At 34.9% G+C, this 22480-nt stretch overlaps 5 protein-coding genes across 9 annotated transcripts; 1 reads left to right on the top strand and 4 right to left on the bottom strand.

Moving 5' to 3' along the window:
• Positions 1-323: 323 nt before the first annotated feature.
• On the bottom strand, positions 324-1331 carry LOC130974272 (uncharacterized). Of its 3 annotated transcripts, none has more exons than XM_057899073.1 (3): positions 1246-1331; positions 972-1168; positions 324-829 (listed from the first exon to the last, which is right to left on the bottom strand). In XM_057899073.1, exons 1-3 carry the CDS (start codon positions 1279-1281, stop codon positions 787-789), a joined length of 276 nt encoding a protein of 91 aa, XP_057755056.1. In that variant the 5' UTR covers positions 1282-1331; the 3' UTR covers positions 324-786. The 3 variants fall into 3 exon arrangements, with proteins under 3 accessions (XP_057755056.1, XP_057755055.1, XP_057755054.1); XM_057899072.1 differs by having other exon boundaries at positions 916-1168; XM_057899071.1 differs by having other exon boundaries at positions 324-1168.
• Positions 1332-1665: 334 nt separating this feature from the next.
• LOC130974269 (V-type proton ATPase catalytic subunit A) lies at positions 1666-7210 on the top strand. The gene is made up of 20 exons (XM_057899069.1): positions 1666-1938; positions 2516-2642; positions 2786-2841; positions 2934-2990; positions 3120-3231; positions 3328-3365; positions 3458-3559; positions 3745-3801; positions 3918-3989; positions 4071-4172; positions 4263-4325; positions 4408-4540; positions 4717-4823; positions 5027-5221; positions 5408-5494; positions 5615-5719; positions 6049-6146; positions 6249-6327; positions 6522-6610; positions 6695-7210. Exons 1-20 carry the CDS (start codon positions 1861-1863, stop codon positions 6807-6809), a joined length of 1872 nt encoding a protein of 623 aa, XP_057755052.1. The 5' UTR covers positions 1666-1860; the 3' UTR covers positions 6810-7210.
• A 906-nt stretch (positions 7211-8116) lies between these two features.
• LOC130974072 (uncharacterized) lies at positions 8117-9475 on the bottom strand. Of its 2 annotated transcripts, none has more exons than XM_057898823.1 (3): positions 9305-9475; positions 8872-9031; positions 8117-8550 (listed from the first exon to the last, which is right to left on the bottom strand). In XM_057898823.1, exons 2-3 carry the CDS (start codon positions 9023-9025, stop codon positions 8288-8290), a joined length of 417 nt encoding a protein of 138 aa, XP_057754806.1. In that variant the 5' UTR covers positions 9026-9031; positions 9305-9475; the 3' UTR covers positions 8117-8287. The 2 variants fall into 2 exon arrangements, with proteins under 2 accessions (XP_057754806.1, XP_057754807.1); XM_057898824.1 differs by having other exon boundaries at positions 8872-9027; positions 9305-9457.
• Positions 9476-10413: 938 nt separating this feature from the next.
• On the bottom strand, positions 10414-15181 carry LOC130974071 (7-dehydrocholesterol reductase). The gene is made up of 13 exons (XM_057898822.1): positions 14906-15181; positions 14597-14819; positions 14464-14519; positions 13882-13984; positions 13730-13795; positions 12906-13019; positions 12309-12435; positions 12049-12149; positions 11820-11945; positions 11614-11678; positions 11180-11261; positions 11020-11102; positions 10414-10677 (listed from the first exon to the last, which is right to left on the bottom strand). Exons 1-13 carry the CDS (start codon positions 15025-15027, stop codon positions 10611-10613), a joined length of 1335 nt encoding a protein of 444 aa, XP_057754805.1. The 5' UTR covers positions 15028-15181; the 3' UTR covers positions 10414-10610.
• A 1789-nt stretch (positions 15182-16970) lies between these two features.
• On the bottom strand, positions 16971-22352 carry LOC130973956 (uncharacterized membrane protein At1g16860-like). Of its 2 annotated transcripts, none has more exons than XM_057898652.1 (6): positions 22054-22352; positions 20341-21297; positions 19930-20085; positions 19410-19621; positions 17753-19084; positions 16971-17297 (listed from the first exon to the last, which is right to left on the bottom strand). In XM_057898652.1, the coding sequence occupies exons 2-5, from the start codon at positions 21214-21216 to the stop codon at positions 18892-18894; spliced, it is 1437 nt and encodes a 478-aa protein (XP_057754635.1). In that variant the 5' UTR covers positions 21217-21297; positions 22054-22352; the 3' UTR covers positions 16971-17297; positions 17753-18891. The 2 variants fall into 2 exon arrangements, with proteins under 2 accessions (XP_057754635.1, XP_057754636.1); XM_057898653.1 differs by having other exon boundaries at positions 16971-17333.
• Positions 22353-22480: the final 128 nt, after the last annotated feature.

Consider the following 22480-nt stretch of genomic DNA (forward strand, 5'->3'; position numbering starts at 1 on the left):
TTCGAATCGGATGCAAATAATTACCACTGATATGCGGATATTATCCGATGCAAATAATTACCACTGATATGCGGATATTATCCGATCCATGTGCAGTCCTAGTAGAAGCAATTGTTGGTGTAAATGGTTTAGGGTAAATATTTTGAGACAAAATTTTCGTATCACAAAGGAATATGTAAATATTTTGAGGAACGTGTACAAAAAAAAATATATTTTGAGGAACCAATCTGTTTTTGAGTTTAATGTGCCGAAAAATGCCTCACGCTTTTGGAAAAATTTGGTCGATGTGTTTGACAAACTTGAAAAGAATTCTTTTGGTATGATCATTGGTCCACTCATGGCAAATTATACAATGCTCTTCCTTACATTCACATATCTGATATAGATTTAACTCTTGGGGATTTCTGGCTTTACCCAAACTGAAATTTAAACAGACTTGCTACCCCTCTCACAGCTGACATAATTGAATTGATTAATAAATTTGATCCAAGATTACACTTGAGACCCCAACAGGGCTGGCGATGGAATTCTAATTCTAGTAAGACTGATAATGCGAGAGATGGTTATCTTTTGCTTTTGAGACGTTCTTATGATTGAAATGAGCTTAATAATTGGAATTGGTCCTGGCGCTCAAAAAGATAAAATTTATGGTCTGGCTTTGTGTCCATCAAGCCCTACCTGTGACTGTTTTTCATGCTAGAAGAGGTCTAACGAACTCTGATTTCTGCCCCAGGTGTTATGAGAACAGAGAAACTGTATTGCATGCCATTTTTAACTGAAAGAAAGTTAAAGCAATCTGGAGTCTGATCTTCGCAGGTTTATGGTGGATCTGGAGACATAAAAATAGTGATATTTTCAATTCAATGGATGTCTGGTCTGGTGAGAAAGTAACTATTAGAGCTAAGAATATCGCACAAGAGGTACACAGAAGACTTTGCAGATTCATGGTCTTAATACAGATAGGAAACCACCTCCATGAGAGGGTGAAGCGGGTTATGGATGCATCATCAGGAGTTCCGCGGGGACGTGGGTGAAGGCTTGTTCTGGATCCTTGCCGTCTCTTTGCGATGTGAAGGGGTTTGGTCTTAGCATGGGAGTGCGGGACTATGAATATTATCTGCGAGACAGATTCTTTGGAAGTCTTTGAGTTGCTCCAAATCTCCAATGCCTAACAAAGAAGGAAACATTATTAGAAAAATTCAAGAGTTATTGCTCTTAAATTAAGTTCATTTCAATTAACTCAACTGCAGATTTGATTGCGAAGAGAGGGCGAGGATTCATCTACTCATTAGTAGTGGTTTTTTGGTGTTGTATTGCTTTCTTTAATGTTTTTTAGTCACCAAAAAAATATCATAGTAATATTTATCTTTTTTCATAGCCATTCCATGTAGTTGAGGTGGCTGGCTTAGGCCCGCCCACGTTCAAATGACCCTAGTCCAATCCTGTGAATTTTTTATTCAACTTCATCTCTTCATGACTCACGAGAGTTAAAACGTGAGTTTTGGGCAGTGGCTAGCAATAACGAGAGAAACGAGCGCGACGTGGCAGTTATCAATTGGCAGATTCAGTAGCAGAGGAAGGTGCACTGTGGAGTTTTCGATACACGCGTCCGTAGAGGATCCGTACCCTGTCTGATTAGCAAATCAATCATAACTCTAAGAAGTTGCTACATAATTGCCATTGCCATTGCTCTGCGGTTCTTCCATCCATCATTTCACTCTCTCCTTCTCTTCTTCCTCTGTTGCAGAGCGCAATCTCTATTGAGTGGTACTACTAATCGAAACCTTAGGGTTTTGGTCCCTAGTTCCTCAGATCTTCAATCTCCCAAATTCTAGCTTGATCCGATCTCTGTCTCACAGAATGCCTGCCGTTTACGGATCTCGCCTCACCACCTTCGAGGATTCCGAGAAGGAGAGTGAATACGGTTACGTTCGCAAGGTATAATCCAATCCGATAAGCTTCCAATCATCACTCCATCGTATCGTCCCTTTTTCACTTCTGTTCCTATCACCATAGATTTGCTTTCATTTACTACCATATACACTATGTCATGTGTTCAATTTCGCGATTGGATCCAACTACATGCTTTAATTCTCGATCTTCACTCTCGTGTCAATTGTTGGACTCGTACCAATGATCGCTCTCTGTTTTTGTTAATTTGAGGATTTAATGGAAGCTCTAGTTTTCAAGCCTCTGGATTTGTGTTGAATTTGTAAATTCACTTTACATTTCACTGGTTGTGACATGTTATTGTTTTTGTTCAGTGGCTCCTTCGGTTTTTTTTTTTTTTTTTTTGTAACAAAGGATACAGAGTGTGTCTGTCTGAGGGTTTTCCTTTAGCACTTTTTTTTGTTTTTTTTTTTTTTGGGGGGGGGGGGTGATCAGTTTTCAACTTGTAGTGGCAGTGAAGTCTCATTTGTCAATCTCGCCCGTTATCCTTTTAAATTATAATTTGGACTGTAAGTTGAAAAGGAGGGTAGTGGATGCTTAATGTGTGATTCCTGGAATGAAACAGGTATCTGGACCAGTCGTGGTTGCTGATGGAATGGCCGGGGCTGCTATGTATGAGCTGGTGCGTGTTGGTCGTGACAATCTCATTGGTGAGATTATTCGTCTCGAAGGGGACTCTGCTACCATCCAAGGTTCTGCTCTTTGAAATTCCATACTTTCTGAAACATTTTAGTGCATGTTGAATTCACGATGCAAAACTGCCTCTTCAATTATGTTGTTTTGTTTCTTCCTTCTGTATTCTTTTCTTAACTGAGGAGCTTCTCTGCAATCGTAGTCTATGAGGAAACGGCCGGTTTGATGGTTAATGATCCAGTGTTACGTACACACAAGGTTACATTTTATATCCCTCGTTGAATTTCACTATTTTTCTTATATTCTCGTTACCTTCCTCTACTGATAAGCTATTATTATTTCATAACCAGCCTTTGTCCGTGGAGTTGGGGCCTGGAATACTGGGAAACATTTTTGATGGAATTCAGGTTTGCTTATTAATTGATTTATGTCTGATTTCAAATGCTGACAAATTTAGCAATTAAAGTTTCACTGCCTCCCCCTGTTGTTTCTAACATGAAGCTCTCTTTTTTTGCCCCTTATTTAAATCAAAACAGAGGCCTTTGAAAACTATTGCTAAAAGATCCGGTGATGTGTATATTCCTCGTGGTGTCTCTGTTCCAGCACTTGACAAAGATGCACTCTGGGAATTTCAGCCTAAGAAAATTGGTACTGTACCAGAGAAATAAATTGCTATTACTTAGTGTTAGGCTTCATAGGGAAAAAAGACTAACTATGGTATTTTATTTTATGCACTGGTGACAGGCGAAGGAGATCTATTGACCGGTGGAGATCTATATGCGGTAATTTTTGTAGCTAATTCAGTGAGCTTGTTTATTATTCACATTCATTGATTTTTTCATCTAATGATTTGTTGAACTTTTTGCCATTGCAGACTGTTTTTGAGAACAGTCTAATGCAACACCATATTGCACTTCCACCTGATGCCATGGGAAAGATAACCTACATAGCACCACCTGGCGAATATTCCCTGAAGGTTGTATTCTGAATTTATTTGCTTTTATATATATACTTTTTGGTTCAATTTCCTTGGAAGAGTGTTGTTTTAGCAGCTCTTTGCTTCATATTTTAGATTTGATGATGACATGACTGCCAAGCTTTGTATTTTTCATCATTTAGGGGATCCTCTATTTTTTAAGTGATATGTGAATTGTTTTGCAGGATACTGTGTTAGAGCTCGAGTTTCAAGGTGTTAAAAAGAAGTTCACAATGCTTCAGGTTTATAACTTTTCTTTTTCTTTTGTTTTTTTCATTGTAGTTGCTTTATTGAAGGCTTGGTTTCCATGCTCTCTTCCTCTATTACAAGTTCCTTGCATGTACTTTATGAATTGCAGACCTGGCCCGTACGTACACCAAGGCCTGTTGCATCAAAACTTGCAGCTGATACTCCTCTTCTTACTGGTCAGGTAAACTTATTTGTTATAAATTCTCCCATGTACGATATAATTCTGGTAGCTTTCACGTCTAATGACTTATATTTGTTATAGCGAGTTCTTGATGCCCTCTTCCCCTCTGTTCTTGGTGGGACTTGTGCCATCCCTGGAGCTTTTGGTTGTGGTAAAACAGTCATCAGTCAAGCTCTTTCTAAGGTGAGACTGATAAACCCCATCAAGGCATTCTTCTTCTTCCTCCTGCAAGTCATCAGATCTTTCTAACTCATTCTTTCTCCTATTTGGCAGTATTCCAATTCCGATGCTGTTGTTTACGTTGGTTGCGGGGAACGTGGAAATGAAATGGCTGAAGTATGCTTTCTTTTGAGCTACTTCCATAAAATATTCATGTTTGTGAGATTACAGTTGGTATAACCAATTTACTGAATCTTAGGTTCTGATGGACTTCCCACAACTTACAATGACATTGCCTGATGGCCGTGAAGAATCTGTGATGAAGCGAACAACGTTAGTGGCTAACACTTCAAACATGCCAGTCGCTGCTCGTGAAGCTTCAATTTATACAGGTGACTTCTTGCCTCTTAAATTTAGAACATCTCCTTATTGTTGAGGACTAATATGTAGTTCTTCCCTCTATAAAAGAAATGTTTTCTCTCTCAATCAATCATGTTTTCTTTATCATCACATTTACCTGTTTTTGAATCTTACCTCACTTTGATTTTGTTCTGTTTTGTAATATCAGGAATCACTTTAGCCGAGTATTTTAGAGATATGGGTTACAATGTCAGTATGATGGCAGATTCAACATCTAGATGGGCAGAAGCGTTGCGTGAAATCTCTGGACGTCTGGTGAGCATTTTGTTGTTCAATGAGAGTTTTCACCTGTTATTTTGGAGTATTTTCCCCCTTCTTGGTTAAGATAAATGTATTATGGTTGGATCATCTTTCTTGACTAGCGTATAACAGACAAGTTATGTATCATTAAGCAAAAGGTGCACATGCAAATATTGACACTGACTAATATATCTTGATGTTCGTGTTGTCTTCCACAGGCAGAAATGCCTGCTGACAGTGGATATCCTGCTTACCTTGCTGCACGTTTAGCCTCTTTCTATGAACGTGCTGGAAAAGTAAAATGCCTTGGAGGTCCTGAACGAACAGGTAGTGTCACAATTGTTGGTGCTGTTTCTCCACCTGGAGGAGATTTTTCAGATCCTGTGACATCTGCAACTCTCAGTATTGTTCAGGTAAAATTAATTCTTATTATATATGATCTGTTGGTAACTGCCAGTGAAGGTAGTTTGTATTTGATTGACTTGACTAATATGCCCACAAGTTCACAAAGGTCAATGTGATATTTTTACCACCAACATATCCTCTTCTATAACATTCACACTGTCTAAACTTTTTTCTTTTGGGGGGCTATCTTGCAGGTTTTCTGGGGGTTGGACAAAAAGCTTGCTCAAAGAAAGCACTTTCCCTCTGTGAACTGGCTTATTTCTTATTCAAAGTACTCAACGGTATGCCCTACATTTGTTTGCTTTGTAATTCATATTCTCCCTTTAAAGTTCCTTCATTTGTATGCTTATACTCCCTCGCATGATTGTACAATTATATTAATTTATATTTTGTACCTTCAGGCACTTGAATCCTTTTATGAGCAATTCGATCCAGATTTTATCAACATTAGGACAAAGGCTCGTGAAGTACTGCAAAGAGAAGATGACCTGAATGAAATTGTTCAGGTACACCTTTATTGGTTCTAATATCATCTTGGTTATAGGTTAAAGAGTTGTACCTGTTCTCTCCTATACAGGATAGAATTATTAAACTATTTTGGGGATAGAGAAGGTATATTTAAGTTACATGAGAACAGACTGTTAAGAAGTATAGCATCTCAAACTCCTAGATGTTGCAAATTATCTTCAACCTAAGGAATAGTCTGATAAGTTTATCTTTAACACCATGATATGGCTTGTTTTGCATTTCTTGACAAAATCTGAGAGGATGTCTATGTATTTGTTCTGTAAGATGTAAACTAAACTGGGTCATTTGATGCAAATCATTGCTCCAGCTTGTAGGCAAGGATGCTTTAGCTGAAGTGGATAAGATCACCTTAGAAACTGCAAAACTTTTGAGAGAGGATTATCTTGCTCAAAATGCCTTTACACCGTAAGTTCCTTTCTAATTGGCTAAATTCTTTGACATGTATTATTATACAGCTTATTATGTGTTTCTTATCTTATATTGCTACCTCTTGTTTGGCTGTGATAGATATGACAAATTCTGTCCCTTCTACAAGTCTGTTTGGATGATGCGCAACATTATCCATTTCTACAATTTGGCAAACCAGGTATGGTGGTTCACTCTACAGGTTTCCATGTAAATGTTGGCATGTGGGGGGGATGATGTAAAACCACATTTAATCTCTCGGGCCACCCTCCCCCATAATTATAAACCAGAAATTGTTCGTTTCATTGTGTTATGCATTCTTGTTCCTAAGTCAGCTAGAGTATTTTGTTTACATGGTGCTGACTACACTTGCAGGCAGTAGAGAGGGGAGCTGGGACAGATGGACAAAAGATCACCTACACTGTTATCAAGCATCGATTGGGAGATCTCTTCTATCGTTTAGTGTAAGCAATTTTAAAACTGCACTAGATGACTTATTTTGACATAGAAAGTAGAGATCTAATTCTCTTGATCTGTTGTTATTGCAGGTCTCAGAAATTTGAGGATCCAGCAGAAGGTGAAGCTGCTTTGATTGACAAATTTAAGAAATTACATGAGGACCTCACTAATGGTTTCCGCAACCTTGAGGATGAAGCCCGATGATTGAGATTTTCAGCCTTGCTCGAGGATAGTGTTATTTGATAGTTCTATAAGAGGAATCAAGATCCAGTGTCAGCAATGTCATGAATTTTCTCGCACTCTACTCTTAGATTCGTTCATTTCATATCTCTTTCCTGGTGCTGGTTTGGCTTTTCGTCTAGTTGCTTGTGCAGCTGTAATCATGTCCCCCCGTTATTTATTGATAATAAGAGATGATAGCTTGTTCTTTCAGTATGTATTTAGGTGAATAAAATTATTTTTGAGAATGAAGCGGCTGTGACTGCGGGTATATGTGGATCACTATGGATTTAAGAGATGGACCCTGCTGGGACATGAAACTTTCTGAATGATGTGTTTTCTTCGATGGATTCTACCTTGTAGCAATGAATGAGTATTTGATAGAACCCGGAACTTCTCAGTAGCGCATATTCTGTCTATGCTTTTGGTCTCCTTGTTAATCATTCTTCAATGTTATTTTCTATATAAACAAACACTATAAAAAATGTTATAAGCACATTAAAAATTAGTCACTAAATTAAGTATTATATGTGTATAAATACATATGTTTAATTTATTCTAATGTATATTTTATATTTTAATACATATTTTATTAATTAATTTAGTAACGTTGGAACAGCATATGGTGTAGTGTGGCTTTTCCTTTAATACATATTTTATTAATTAATTTAGTAACGTTGGAACAGCATATGGTGTAGTGTGGCTTTTCCAAGCCGTGCAAACGCAAAGCTAATTTGGTCGATTCTGGTTTCCCTTAAAGAGTCATAATGATAGGACAATAACTAGTCATAATGATAGGACAATAAATATTATCGAATGTTTCAGTAATGGACTAATATGATCATGTCAATGAATTACAACTCGAATAATATAGTCTCTCTATCTTTGATTAAAAAAAAAAAAAAAAGACTAATAGGATCATGCTATTATCGAAAGATGACAGTAAGTCTCTTTATTTTATTACTACTTTTATTATTTTTCTGTGCAATAATTCTGAAGGACTCACTCCTGAATCTTATTTTCAACTTAATTATTATCAATGTAAAATTCATTTCTGGTTACACTTAGCTTATTTTTCTCTGCTCTTTGACAACTCTTCTCCCATCAAAAAGGTTAAAAATGCGGGAATCTCATTTAAGGCAGCTTATTTTTCTCTGCTCTTTGACAACTCTTCTCCCATCAAAAAGGTTAAAAATGCGGGAATCTCATTTAAGGCAGCAACATTATCAAAAGGCGTAATTGCGATTCAAGTAAAAACCAATATAATTGGCTTGGTCTATGAAGCCAGCATATTCAATGGGAATTTCATCGAAGGCAATAACATTACTACTCCATTAAAAGGAAAGAAACCGAAGTATATCATCTGAAATACCGCTTAAGCGAGATAAACATGGTTCTGTAATGATAGTACACACACAACACATGGTATCAATACTAAACAATAGGGGTTGTTGGCCTTCATACTATCCGGGACCAACTTTAGGAATATCATAATGCTCGCTCATGTTCGCAAGATATTGGTTGAAATCCTGAATCCTATCGCGGTGAGATTTGTTGGCGATCTTGGCCAACCTATGAACATCAAGCTGCTCCCTCTGTTCTATGTATCGTTTCTCTGCTGGTGTAAGATGATCATCATAGTGAGCAGCCTTCCCTTCCCCACTCAGTTTGCCCTCATCGTTCGCATTTTGATCATCCGTAGCCAAGGATTGCTCTGTGCTCCCACCTGTTTATTGAATGGGAGAACAAGAAATAAGAACCAGAAGGAACTTTGAGCAGTTCAACAAATCATCTTCTTATTCTGCATCAAAAGTACTCTTGCTGAATTTCTAATACGAAGAGTATGATATAGGTTTATGATATCCATAACCATCTCACATAACAAATAAATACAATTATCAGGTTGCTAATTCATTTAACCAAAGAGGATGATTGTACCATACATCATAACTTGCATGTAACAAAGCGTTTTATTTAGCTAAGTGTAGAACATAAAATGTAAAGCATGACATGAAGATGAAGCTGAAAACAAAGGACAGATAGATACCTGCTGAAATATCATCTTCGGTAGTCTGCAAAATCTGATTCTCATGATCTCTTTTGTTCTTCTTTTTCTTCTTCTTCACTCCGCCAGCCTTCACATCAAGTGCCTTTCCCTTGAGCTTCAATTTTCCACCAACAACATTTTCATACGATGACATCTCTGTCTGACAAAAAAAACCCTAACTTGTTAATAACCAGGCAGACATTGGAAACAAGTTCAACATATTTAATTCACCATTGAAACAGACATATCATCAAAATTATAGTTTCAGAAAATAATTTAATCTACGTATTCGGTAGCTTAATGCTTAATGCTTAATGCTTAATGCAAGCCAAGCCATCCAAGCATAGAAGAAAAGGACCCGAGAGAGAGAGAGAGAGAGAGAGAGAGAGAGAGAGAGAGAGACTTGAACCAAATCAGAGAATTAGATAGAAACCTTAAATGGAATCAAACAGAGCGGGGAACTCCGACGACGCCTCTCTCAAATCTCAAATCTCGAATCTCAAATCAATTATCTTCCAATCTGCTTTCCTAATTCCTATTCCCTTCTCCTCTTCTCATCATATTTATAACACTTTAACGCTAAAAATGCATCAATTAAAATTTTATTATTTCAATAAAAATATTAAGTGCTCGATTGGATGTGATTATTTCGATAAAAAAATTTATTGAAAAAAACTTTTTTTTAGTGTATTTAGTCAATTTTTAGTAGTAAAAATAAAAGTATTAGAAAAAAAATTTATTTTTTGTTAAAAATTTTTTTTTAAAAAAAAGATGTTTTTTATATAATAAATAAACAAAAAAATATTTTTATATTATTATATCCAAATATAATTGATAAATAAAAAAATCTTTTTGCATGAGATACCTAAGTATAAAATTACTTTTACTTTTTCATAAGATCTTTTAAAAATAGATAACTAAAAAAAATCTTTTTTAAAAAATTCACCCAAACAAACTCTAAGAGTTTCATTTTGTTAAAAATTATTTTATATAATTATTCAATTAAATTTAAAAATTAGTTAATTTTATTGATATGATATTTTATAATAGTAGATGAAAATTAACTCCAAATACTAATCAATTTAATGCATGTCAACAAAAAATATTTTTTATTAAAATTCATTTTTGATACAATGACATTACATTATTTTTAATAAAAAAAACTTTATTTAACTATCCTTATGTTAATTATAATACAATATTACCTTTCAAAAAACATTAATGAATGTAGTATCTCTTGGTTAAAGAAATTGGCTCCTTAACATTTAAAAAGAAAAAGAAAAACCTAATATCTCTTTCAGATCTTCATCCGTAATTTAAGTCAAATAATGCTAGAAGACCATTAGTAAAATATATTGTTAGATTATTATACTAAAAAAATTAAATTAATAGTTAAATGATAAAAAATAATAAATTTTGTTTGTTCTTAATCAATATTTATCCGTCTACTATCTCTTTAACTGATTATTAGTTTAAAAAAATATCAATTCCCTGCTAAAACCGATCGATTTATGGGGGAAAGTTATAAGCAACACGAAAGAGTAGATTGGTCATTGGTATATATGAAAGACGCAGCTAAAGGCTAAAAAAAGTCACACCGTTTGCCTACAAAATCTGCTTCAATAATAATAATTACTTGATTAGTTCCAAGTCCTAAACTTTTCATAACAAGACAACCAACATCATCTCATCCAAGGGCAAAACCGCAAAAGGTTCCACACTTGATTCATAACCATACTTCAGTACACGCCAGGAATGATTCTGTATGGGACCTTGTCGCAATATAGTTTCCAGTACTTGCCATACCTGCGCACAACATGAAATTCATCAACTTTACACCCAGATTTACAGATTTTTCCTAAATCTTTGGTAGTGAAAGTTTCCTCCAGCCATGCTTTTGTTAACATAAAATAAATAAATAAATAAAAATAAAAGTTTCTTTCTAGTTATGATGCAGTTTTTTTTTATCCCAACACGTAAACATTAGATGTTCTCAAATCTATTTGCTTTTCTCAATTTATGTTCATTCTTCAGAAGCATCCCCAATTTAGATGATGATTAAGGGGACATATGAAGTAAATATGGTATGCGTGTGTGGCTAAAAGAAAAATTTATAGGCAACACTAACAAATAGATCTTAATGCTTACTTGGATCTGCATCGATCATCATCCCTTTTTGCTCGGTCAAAGAGAAGGATGGTAAGAAATATCACATAGAAGTAGGGCAGAAACTGCATGGAACAGAAAAAGAAGCTAAGTTCAACAATCTTCCAATTTTTAACATGTATAGGAAATAAGACACCCTTACATGATGGAATAGAGCCGGCACTGTCCAGAAGAAAGCAGATAGTATTTCCGGGACATAATGAAAATGACGAGCTAATCCCCACCTGCAGGTTCCACAAAAAAAGGTGTATTGTTTTAATTTAAGGATATAAGACATGTACTCGAAGAAATTAATGATGTGGCACATGCCAAATATCAGAAACAAGTCCTACCATAAGATTAAAATGAAAAATAACAACATTCGTATCTGGAAGAAAGCAAAACTATTAATGTAATCATCTTGTGGGATGATAATATATTTTATATCAACTGTCTGAGACCCCAATGGTAACAACAAAATGATGAACATAAACTACTCAATAATGGCGGTAAAGTAAAGTTTCAGCTCTCCAATACCTTGTTACTCCAGCGATCATTATCACAATTGTGTTTACATAATTTTAAGTTAAAACTTACCATCCAGACGTTAAAAGAAGGCTTCTTTTAGTTTCCCCGGTGGAAGTAGTATATGTGGCTTCTATCTGCAAAAACACAGTCATTATGACCAGATTATGAAAGTCTACTGGCAAGTAATTATACAAGTATTTAAAACATAAATACATTATATATCAAATAAAAATCCAACTGAAAATTACAAGATACATGAAAATTATCTATTACACCTTTGATGGAGCTCTTCCCCAGACCAAGCATTTTCCGTTTGTCCTACGAAATTCTTGCCTTTGCCTGTCACAATCATAGTTGATGTATATGCAAAGAATGCCGGCCACTAAAATAAACAGTGCTAGCTGGAAGATAAAGAGAGAAATTTTCAGAAACAAAGAGGAAAACGAGAGGAAAATTAAATATAAGAATAACGAAACTCAGAAAGATACAGGATGAGGATAATACCTGCGTGCCAAGAGTTACCGGATGGTTGACAAGATACATTCCGGGAGATGTATAGACAGATGGAACCCAAACTAAGCATCCCCAACAAATATAAAATCCAGCTGGCAGATTTAAGTGTTATAAGATTTAGTGAGACAAGAAGTTTAAATACAATGGATACAAGAAATTTAGCAATAATAAGATTTCAAAAGACCATTATGGTAGAACAAAGTGAAACAAGGAGGATGTCTAACAAAAACAAGATTAGAGTTTATGTTAACCTCGATCATGAGCAATATCCATTGTGTTCCAGTATCCAGCTTCCCACCAGAAAAACTTGGTAACATAAACCAGCATTAATGTAGTATTTACAAGCATTGAGTCAGCTACTTTCCCATTTTCCTCATACTAGTTACACATGAAATAAATACAAAAAAATTAGAAAATTATCCAACGAAGGAAATATCACAAGATGAAATTATCAATCAGTTGTTTCAGATTTATTGAGTACATGATCCCATCATATCCCACTCATGCTCCTGATAAGTCAGTAACAGTTGGGTCCATGGCAACCAAGTTTTACCAAATAAAGATAAAATTTATTCAAATCCATATCATAAATTAAATCCTATTACAAGACAAAGCAATCCAAAAGCTTCATCATAGCTTTTTATAAATCAGCTAACTTCCAACACCCCCAGGCTCAACTCGAGCTGCTGCTATGATGACGTATTAACAGCTAGAAATAAATACATAATCCAAAGGATCACTCCTGTGTATGTCAACTAAATTTTGGACAGTTAAACTTGCAGCTGATATTAGCAAGCACTCATTGGTTTAGTTGGCTTTATTCATATGATTGAAATATGAGACGCAACCTGCTTTATGCAATAGGTCAATGCAAGCACAGCCCATGACATCATTCCAAATCTGCAGTTTGTGAAAACTTTTATGTCAAAATGTTTTCCAATGCGCGGATAGAGCTCCATACCCTGCCACAATTGCATGATATTAGATTAGCATTATTTTATAAACTGTGAAATTAAAATCCATGTCTTGAGGTATTTTTCACATAGAAGCATTAAATCCAAAGTGGTTTCTTCTTATGTTGTGAAACCATGAAAGTGGAAAGTCCATTCTCATTGTACCATTAAAGATGCAACTTTTTTGAAGCTAGAGGGGGAAAAAAAATAAAGGGACATTTGGTTTGCTTTTTCATTTTCTGTTTTATTTTCAATATTTTCTGTTTCCAGTCTTTCATAAAGGAAAAAGAAAAAACAAAGGAAACAACAAAATCCTGTTTTCACTTTTTACTTCATAAAATCCTAAAAACTGATAACACTAAAAATGAAAACAGAAAATGAAAACGCAAAGCAAACACACTCTAATAATTTCAAGTCTTTTATATTGACAGCTAATGTCTTATTCAATAAGAATAATACAGCAAGTAATTTTTAACATTGATTCTTTGCACCTGACCCTCAGAAGGCAACATGAAACCAAGTGACAAAGAACAGAATAAGGAGTAAGGCCACCTCTCATGCTACTCACTTTTGTTTTTTATTTATCTTTACATATAATTTTTTCCCCCACATTCACTTTCTCTTTCTGCAGCCTTTGCATTTCAACGCAAAAGGTAGATATCTAATAAGTTAATCTTTTTTAAACTCTTAATTCAAAATCATAGCAGAGACTAATTTACCCAGTAAAAATCAATGATTATGTTCCCTGATGAGCCAGAATCAGTAGATGATGGTGCCAAATGACCCTGGCCAATATAACAATTAAGTCAGAAATTTCTATGTAGTGAACTTTTTATTAAAGAAATAACATTTTTCAGCTATTCAGTCTCACTTTTATGTATAAGAAAATACAAAAGACAAAGCTCCCAAAGATGAGTGCTGAATATATCTCTCCCAAATGATCGTAAACAATTGTTGGGTTGAATATCCCAAACCTGAAAATTAAATGCAAAAAATTAAGTGTCAATTGTCCCTGGAAAAAGCATAAAAAGCAAAACATCTTGCTTCGCAGGAAAAGAGTTATAGACAATTTTCTTATAGAACACTTAGTAACTTCAACTCATTAGCTTATAGTATTTATGACCCTAAATAACACGAAAACGTACATCCGTTTGACATATCCCGCAGAACTAAATTTCTATGTGATGTGAGCTCATATCTTGATAATTTCTGTCCTCTCAATTGAACAATAAAACTAAAAGAAGTTTGCAACGTTCCAAAGCCTTGCACAGAATGGATACAAACATAAAGAATCAAGGCTCTATAGCATCAAGTTAAATAAGCAGAAACGGTATATCATGGAGATGCAAAGAAAGGATAGTCATTCTGAGCGAAGAAGTAATTAAAGAAGGAAACGAATTCCAAGTTGTGGATCTTAAATGAGGCAGCAAGTGGATGAAGAAGAAAGGCTCACCACCAGAGGGCAAGATAAGTAAGCAATGTGACTAGATATGCGGCAACGCCGTTGGCCTGTAGAATGAGGAAGGAAGGCGAAATCAGGTGACGTAATAATGAGAGGCATGTTATGTTATGATAATGTTGGTAACCTTGTAGAGAGGTCGGTTGCCAGCTGGAGAAATTGGGCCCTGAACGGACTTGCCGGGGAGAAGAAGCTGCAGTGCGGCCTCGAAGGCGGCATAGACGGCAATGATTTTGCATGCGGTGGCAGAGGGTTTAGGCCATATACTTATGAAGCCTTGGAGACCATGGTGTTTGAGATAAGAAAAAGCCTGTAAAATGGATCCATCGGCATGAGTCATTGTGTACCATCTGCATCGTGAGTAAGTAGATCGAATCTGAGATGAGATGCGGAAAGAGTGAAAGAGAAAGAGCGAGCGCAATGAATAATAGCTCACAGGAGAATAACGAAGGGAGGACAGAGTGTGAGAAGGGAGATCATGGAGAAATAGGTGAGCAGAGGTGAGTGTACGGTCTCCATGGTCTTCGTCTTCGTCTTCGTCATCGACTGCTCCGCCATCTTCGAGAAGTGGTGACTGCTGAGGCGTTTGTAACTTTGTGGAAAGGAAAGTGAAGACCACGACTCAGTCCGGGATGACCTGCAACTGACCCAAGCCTTGTGCTGCCTGATGCTTTCCTTCCTAGCCCACCACCCAACAACTAGTTAACTACACCTCCTTTCTACTCTTACTCCTTATTTAACACTCTTAATTACTATTTTATTTTATAGTATTTATTCATTTTGGTCTAAAACAATCTTACATCTATGACTTTAGTCTCTAATTAAAATTAATTACTCAAATCTTAACAAATCAGGTCTTAACAAATTAAATTTGTTGTCTAAATTTATAAAATTTATAGAAGACAACAAGTAATTAAAAGATATAGTCATAAATTTTTTAGTATGAATTAATAGAGAATAAGTTAAAAAATTTTCTTTTTCTGAATATTGAAATTACAAAATGTGCATTGTATAGTTTGAAGTTACTACACTGTTAATATTAAAGTTATGATATGATGGAAATTGAGGGAGAATTGTATTGTTTTTGAAGAAAAAAAATCAAGAATTATTTTATCTAGAGTTGTCAGAGACTATTTTATCATCTGTTAGAATTAACAGAACAAAAAATCTAAACAACTGACAAAATTAATTATTAAAAATAAATCAAATAATTAATTTTAGTTAAAAACTAAAATGTCTAATCTAATCTTTTTTTAAGACTAAAATAGTTGAATACTCTTTTATTTTATTTCAGTTTACCTAGCATATCAACTAAAAGTAAATATTCAAATTATTAATTCAAAAAGCTTTCATAAAAAATATAAAATTTAATTTCTAATACATTTTATTGACTAAACCCATTTTATTGACGAAAAATCAATCCATTATTTATATAAAATATATATTAAAAACAAATTAAATAATATATATTTATATACAAATATTATTTTATGTAAAAATGTCAATTTTGATCATTCAAATATATCAATAGTGCAACCAAATTTCTCATATTCTTGTGTTTACCTTTTAATGATTATTCAAATCTTTAAATTTCATTTGCTAACAATTTAAAATAACTATACACCTTACTAATTTGGGTCTATATTCTATATATTTCATATTATATATTGAATACAAGATAGTTACTTTCACGTAATAAAATATAAAACAAAAAAAAATGACATAAGCATTTATATTATTTCATATTTTAGACTTTAAATTAAGGGTGCCCTTAAATTAACTAATATTTATTTAAATATAAAAAATGTTAATCACCTAGTGATTGAGAAAACAAATTTTGTTAACAGAAAATATAAAAGAAATTGGAGGAGAAATTTAGAGAAGATCCTTTTAGAACCCCCAAGTACCCAAATCTGAACTATATATTTTATAACACGGCAATGTTACATATACAGAAAAATTAATCATTAAAATCACCAATCAGTTTTAAATATATATTAAAAAAATTTACTATCATATATTCTGAAAACATAAACTAAACATATCATAAAAAAATATTTTAAAATTATCTATTAAAAAAATAATTTTTTTATATTTTCAATACATAAAAATAATAAATAATATTAAAACATTTTTTTATAATATACTTACCATATATCTTTAAAACATAGAAACCAAATCTTATATTAAAATATAAATACATGTTAAAACTAAATTAATCCACATCATTTAATCTAAATCTAAATATTAATAATTAGTTTTAATAGCTAATTTTAATTTACAAATAATATTATATTTATAATATTATATTAATATCTACAGATCCACATCTTGGGCCACAGAAAAAAAGGGGTGAAACTACAGATCACGTGTGCGAGGGTTCAGTGGTCCACGAGACCACAGCACAATACACTTGTACACACTTATCTGGGATGGACGTGAAAGTGAAATGACAAAAATAGACGTGAAGATGGAGCTATTTCTAATATTCTGTTTGACTATTATTTGTGGTCTGCCTCCATTCCATGATCGCTAGTGACTACTGAGGAGCCGGTTTTTTTTTTTATATTTCCAAAAAGAATCTTCCAGCACACCGCCATTACATTAATATTGTGCATGAATAATTTTCGTCGAAGAAGAATCAGAGCTCGTTCCTTTTATGATTTTGATCATCAGCGGAGAAGGTACTCTTGACCTTTTCTGCAGCTGACTTGGCAGCATCTTCCACTGTGTCTTTGCTGCTTCCTAAGCTCTTTGCCACCGCTTCTTTCACCTTCTCCCCTGCTCCCTCTCCCTCCTTATCTCCCACTCCTCCTCCGCTTCTAAAACTGTATTTTTTTGTCATCAATTCATCATCATCATCACTTTCCATACATCACATCATTAGTCCACAATAAATATTCTTAATAATTACGCATACATGAGAGCAACAAAGAAACATGCAGGACATGTTACAAAATAATATTATTTTAAGAGGAAGGTTAAAAGATCAACAAATTTTATAATTAGCCATCATTAATTAGTTATTATTAATATTTTTAATAATATAAAATTAAATTTAATAATATGAAATTTCTCATTTTTTGGTTGGTTAAATACTGACTAAATTTTAATAAGAGTACTACTGCTAAACTTTCTCTTATTTTATTTCTCCTCTAGGCGTCTAATGTGAAGAGAACTAGCTATATAATATCCCATCCTAACCTTTGTTAAAATAAAATATGTGGCTGATACCTTGAAATAAATGAGGAAACAAGCATGCTAATAAGAAAATGTTACTTACTCAATGTTGGGAGGAAATAAACGCGTATATGCATCATTAGCAAGGGCCTTGAAGAAGCCCCAATACTGGGTAACTCTTGTAGTGAAGAGTTCAGAATAGATATTGTAGGCGTCTCTAGGTCTCTGCCACTTCCACAAACATTGTTTTTGCTTCTTATTATGCTCTTCGTTATTGGCGGAACAAGTAGAGCACAAAAATACCAACATGCACACTAAGAAAGCAGCAAAACCACTGCCCCGTCGCACTTTAATTTTAATATCCATAGTGATCCAATTCGCTGCAAACAGAAATTAAAGGCCATTGCCATTTAAATTTAGTAAAACAGAAAGTAAGTGCTTCACGTGTTTACTTCCTTTCCTTGACACGTTTGTGATTTGCACCAACACGACGCCGTTCGGTGCCCAAACGTGGCTTTTCCGCGTTGTTGACGCTTCTATGCACCAACACGTTTCACTCTTCATTATATTAATAATTTAATATTGTACCCTTCATTATACGCCCAGCAAGGTCCATTATATATTATTTTAAAAAAGATTGGATAAAATTTATCATAGAATATACATTTTCAGCGTCCTCATTCTAACAAATTCATTTGAAAAGAAAAATACAAAGGACAGATAGCAAAACCATAGATTTTTTTTTTCAATGAGACAATGACTTGTCTGACATCTGTCCTGACAAACTCGTTTGGAAAAAGAACAAAAACAAAATTGCAAAATACAAAGGATAGCTAGCATTGGGTGGCAGAAAATAAAGCCGGTTGGTTATACTCATTCTTTCATCATTCAGTTCATCACCTACCTACTTGACAAATAGAGCCTTCAATGTTTAAGACAGCAAAGTCCATCTGAATACAACCTCTCACTATATAAAGCAACATCCATTAAAAGGGTATAGAATCCCTTAAGGAAAAATAAACGAATAAGAATTTTCCATTAGCTATACAGCAAACTAAAGAAAAGTTTTGCGGGTGGATCAAAAGGGGTAAAAAGATCATCACACTTAACCAACAACACTGCTTACAAAAATACAAACAACATCAATCACCACCACCACCTTCAATTTCCTGACATGGGAAGAAATGTTTTCTTTAGAGAAGAATACCTATAAGGTTACTGGAGAGGATAAGATAGACATAACTACACTGGAATAACATCAATCTTGGAGGTATCTTCACATCTCAAAACAATACCCTCAAGGCTTGCCGGAAATATACATTTCGCCCATTGGCACCCGGTCGTCAAAGGCTCAGGCGGTGGCACAATCATAAGCACATTGTCGTTTCTTTGAACTACGCCCATTACACTAACTGTGCTACCTTCTTTGATGTACCTGTAAAAAAGATCAATGACAGTTTCATCAGAAAATGAAAATCCATCCCCATATCGGGATATCTCAGCTTCAACATCTTAATGCGTTTTGCTGCCATACAATGATTATTATCATGAGCATATAATGCTCTTAACATGAATGGTATTTTCAAAACCAGATGATTATTGGCCAACTCACGGCATTACTAGCAACAATTAATGGTATCACTAGAAAAAAGAATGCCTAGCTTCCATTCTCAACAACAAATGCAGCAGGATTAAGTGTTTCATTTTACACCAATTTTACCCGGAAAATTTCAACTCTTCAATAAGATAAAGTACATTACCCTTCTTTTAACTGCATTATACGATCATCACTAGAAAGCTTTCTCTCCCCTAACCATCGAAGAAACTCAGGGGACATGTCTTTATTGGCTGGATTGACATCAATTACAATAGAATCATCGACATAAGGCGTCACCCTAGCACCATAGCCTGTTTTAACCAAAGCTCTCAATCCAGATTGGAAATCAGATATGTAAAAGTCCACCACATGCCTCTGCATTGAATAAAAGGCAAGGTAATAATATTAATGGCTTTATCACAATCATTGAAAATTAGATGGGAAAAAAGTTGAAAAGAAATAACCATTTAATCTGTATAATGAACCAAAGATCTTCACTGAAGATTATAAGGAAACATGAAGACATTATAAAACTGTTCACAGGCAAAGTATTTTCTGTCAGAAAGCATAGTATCTAATTCACTTCCATGGCCAATGCACATCAATAAGTCCTCAATAGTTATCAAACTTAGAATTTAGCAATCTGAAGAAAATGTTACACACACCAAAATAAAGACAATTACCTCTGCCGATCTGAGTCCCCATGTAAAACGGCGATGTTTTGGATTAGCTGCTTTTGAATCCCATCCTCGATATTCATATAAACTTGTAGATGTATATACACATCTGGGAACTTTTTGGAAAGAAGACTCCAGTGGCACATTACCGCACGTAACCACCTTCAAAAGGCTCAATATATCATTGGTCTATTCCGTCAGTTATGCACATTTAACAACATAAACAAGAACCGGAAAGATAGATTTCTCGATATTCTTTACATGTATATCACTTATCAGGCAACCCCAATGGGGAATGAAGAAATGGATAATAGAACATGCGCTTAATGTGTGTGTGTATGCGTGACTGTTTTCTCGAGTCTATATATGCTGCATTAATTGTATTATATATGCATATTTAAATACTCTAATACATACCCCGGAGACCTTCACAAATTGCCCATTCTTGGCAGTTCTAAGCTCTGCATCTGGATAGCGAGAAATGAAACCAACAATGGCTTTCCTCCCGCAACAACTGTTCCAAGTAAACAATGCGGCAACAGCAGCAAAAAGAACAACTACAACAATGAGGAGAATGGCATTGTGAACAGCTCCAAGAATGAAACCTCCGGCTATGAATCCCATGACAAAAATCAGAATCACAGACCACAATATCGGCTTGGGGAAGTTCCTCCTGAAAGAATACTCATCATCAAGGCTGAGAGTGGTCACAGCTGGATTGTGAGCTATAGAGGAAGTATGTGACTTCATAGATCCTGTAGACTCTAATGGACCAGACACCTTCCTTGGAGCCCCAGATGAATTCAGTGGACCAGATGTAATTAGACCAGTTGTAGGAAGAACCGGTGGAATCGGACCAGAGTTTTGGCGTGTAACTCCGCCAGATTGAGGACCAGATGACTTCTTAACCGGTTCCCCGTGTTTGTTCAGTGGACCAGAATTGGTCTTCTTCATTGATGCTGAAGCAGACATGCCTCCAGCAGATAAGTTGCCTGATGTAACATAAGCAGAACGAGCTGCTGCATTTTGCATGATAGGTCCAGAGTGTGAAGCGGCACCTCCAAATGATCCAGTTCTTGAAGGAGCACTATTTAGCGGACCGGATTTTCGAGATTTAGAACCATCCATGGGGATATCAAACATTTTCCCCAATTCTCCGGACTTCTTGATGTCACCACCAGTATAAGGCATGGCAACTGAGCTCATCGTCGGAGTCCTTTCTTTCGGCTGCTCAGGCCGGCCCGATACATATAAGCCATTGCTGAGCTGATGAGATGGGAATCTGGAACCCATCGATCTCTCTTAAAAGCAGCCCAAAAGAGGCAACTATCTAAAGAACCGAACCGTTATGCTGATAGGATGTTTAAAGTAATACTGCAAAACAGTCAAGACAATCAAAAGCGATCCTTAGCAATAATTCCAGACTTCAAAGTATCCTATTATTCTTCAGGTGTTCCCAAAACCTACGAAATAAGCCATATTTTTCCTAAAATGATAATTGTCATATTCAGTTTCAGAAACCAGAATTAAAACTCGGAATAAAAGGCAATAGAATCACAATGCTGGGTATACTGGTACAAGTTGGCCGTATTAGTTCCATTTTCGTAAGTTATTTAATTTCGATGTAATAGAGTTTGCTAAAACGATTACTAAGAAGAATTACTGAAGACAAAATGAGTCGAGGAAACAGGAAAAACAAGATTGAAGTCGTTTGCTTGAATCCCAGGAGTTAAACCTACACAATAGAACACGAGATAACTCTATATATATGAAAAATCAAATAAAATCCACTCATCGACGCTCACTTCTAGGTTCTGTCTAATCCGTCCAAATAAATAAGGAAAAACAAATGTAGAAACTTGTTCATCAGCTCAAATTAAAATATTTCAATTCAAAGCAATCTATATGCAAAGGAAACAAAAAAAAAAAAACTAAAAAATGATGGCTTAAATAAAATATTGGAGAAGCGAGGAGTTGAATAGAAAAAAGAAAATATTTGAAGAGAATTAAAGAGTAATGTTAGTGGATCTGAAGAAAAGGGGAATGTGGATCTCTGGATCTGGGAAGGAATGGCGAAATGGATAAGCCTCATTCGAATAAGATCTATACGATTTGTAGCAGCTGGCTTACCTAAAGAGTAAGATTGCACAAGAACAAGAATCAGCGAAGATGAGATCCCATCTTCTTCACTGGAGTCGCCATATCTCTCTTTCTCTCTCTCTCTATCTGTTTCTCTCTCTAAGCAGCAGGCATTGGCAATGGCAAACCAACAACTTAACTCAGCTCACTAATTAAATTAAATCAAATATCAAAAACAGAAGGGAGGTTAAAACTTAAAAGTGTTGAGTGAATACAGTCTCTCTCTCTCTCTCTCTCTCTTGAAACAGCCGCAACAACTGGTAGGTTGTCTCGTCCCGCAAAAACCACCAAACCAAGCAACATAATATAATTTCTTTTTATTATTTATTTATTTACTTTCCATGTTTCATTATTATTAAATAAATATTTACTCAACCAAACACATACACACAACACAAGACACAACCAACCAACTTCT

The sequence above is a fragment of the Arachis stenosperma genome, chromosome 4, assembly GCF_014773155.1.
Source record: "Arachis stenosperma cultivar V10309 chromosome 4, arast.V10309.gnm1.PFL2, whole genome shotgun sequence".
NCBI classification, from domain to species: Eukaryota; Viridiplantae; Streptophyta; class Magnoliopsida; order Fabales; family Fabaceae; genus Arachis; species Arachis stenosperma.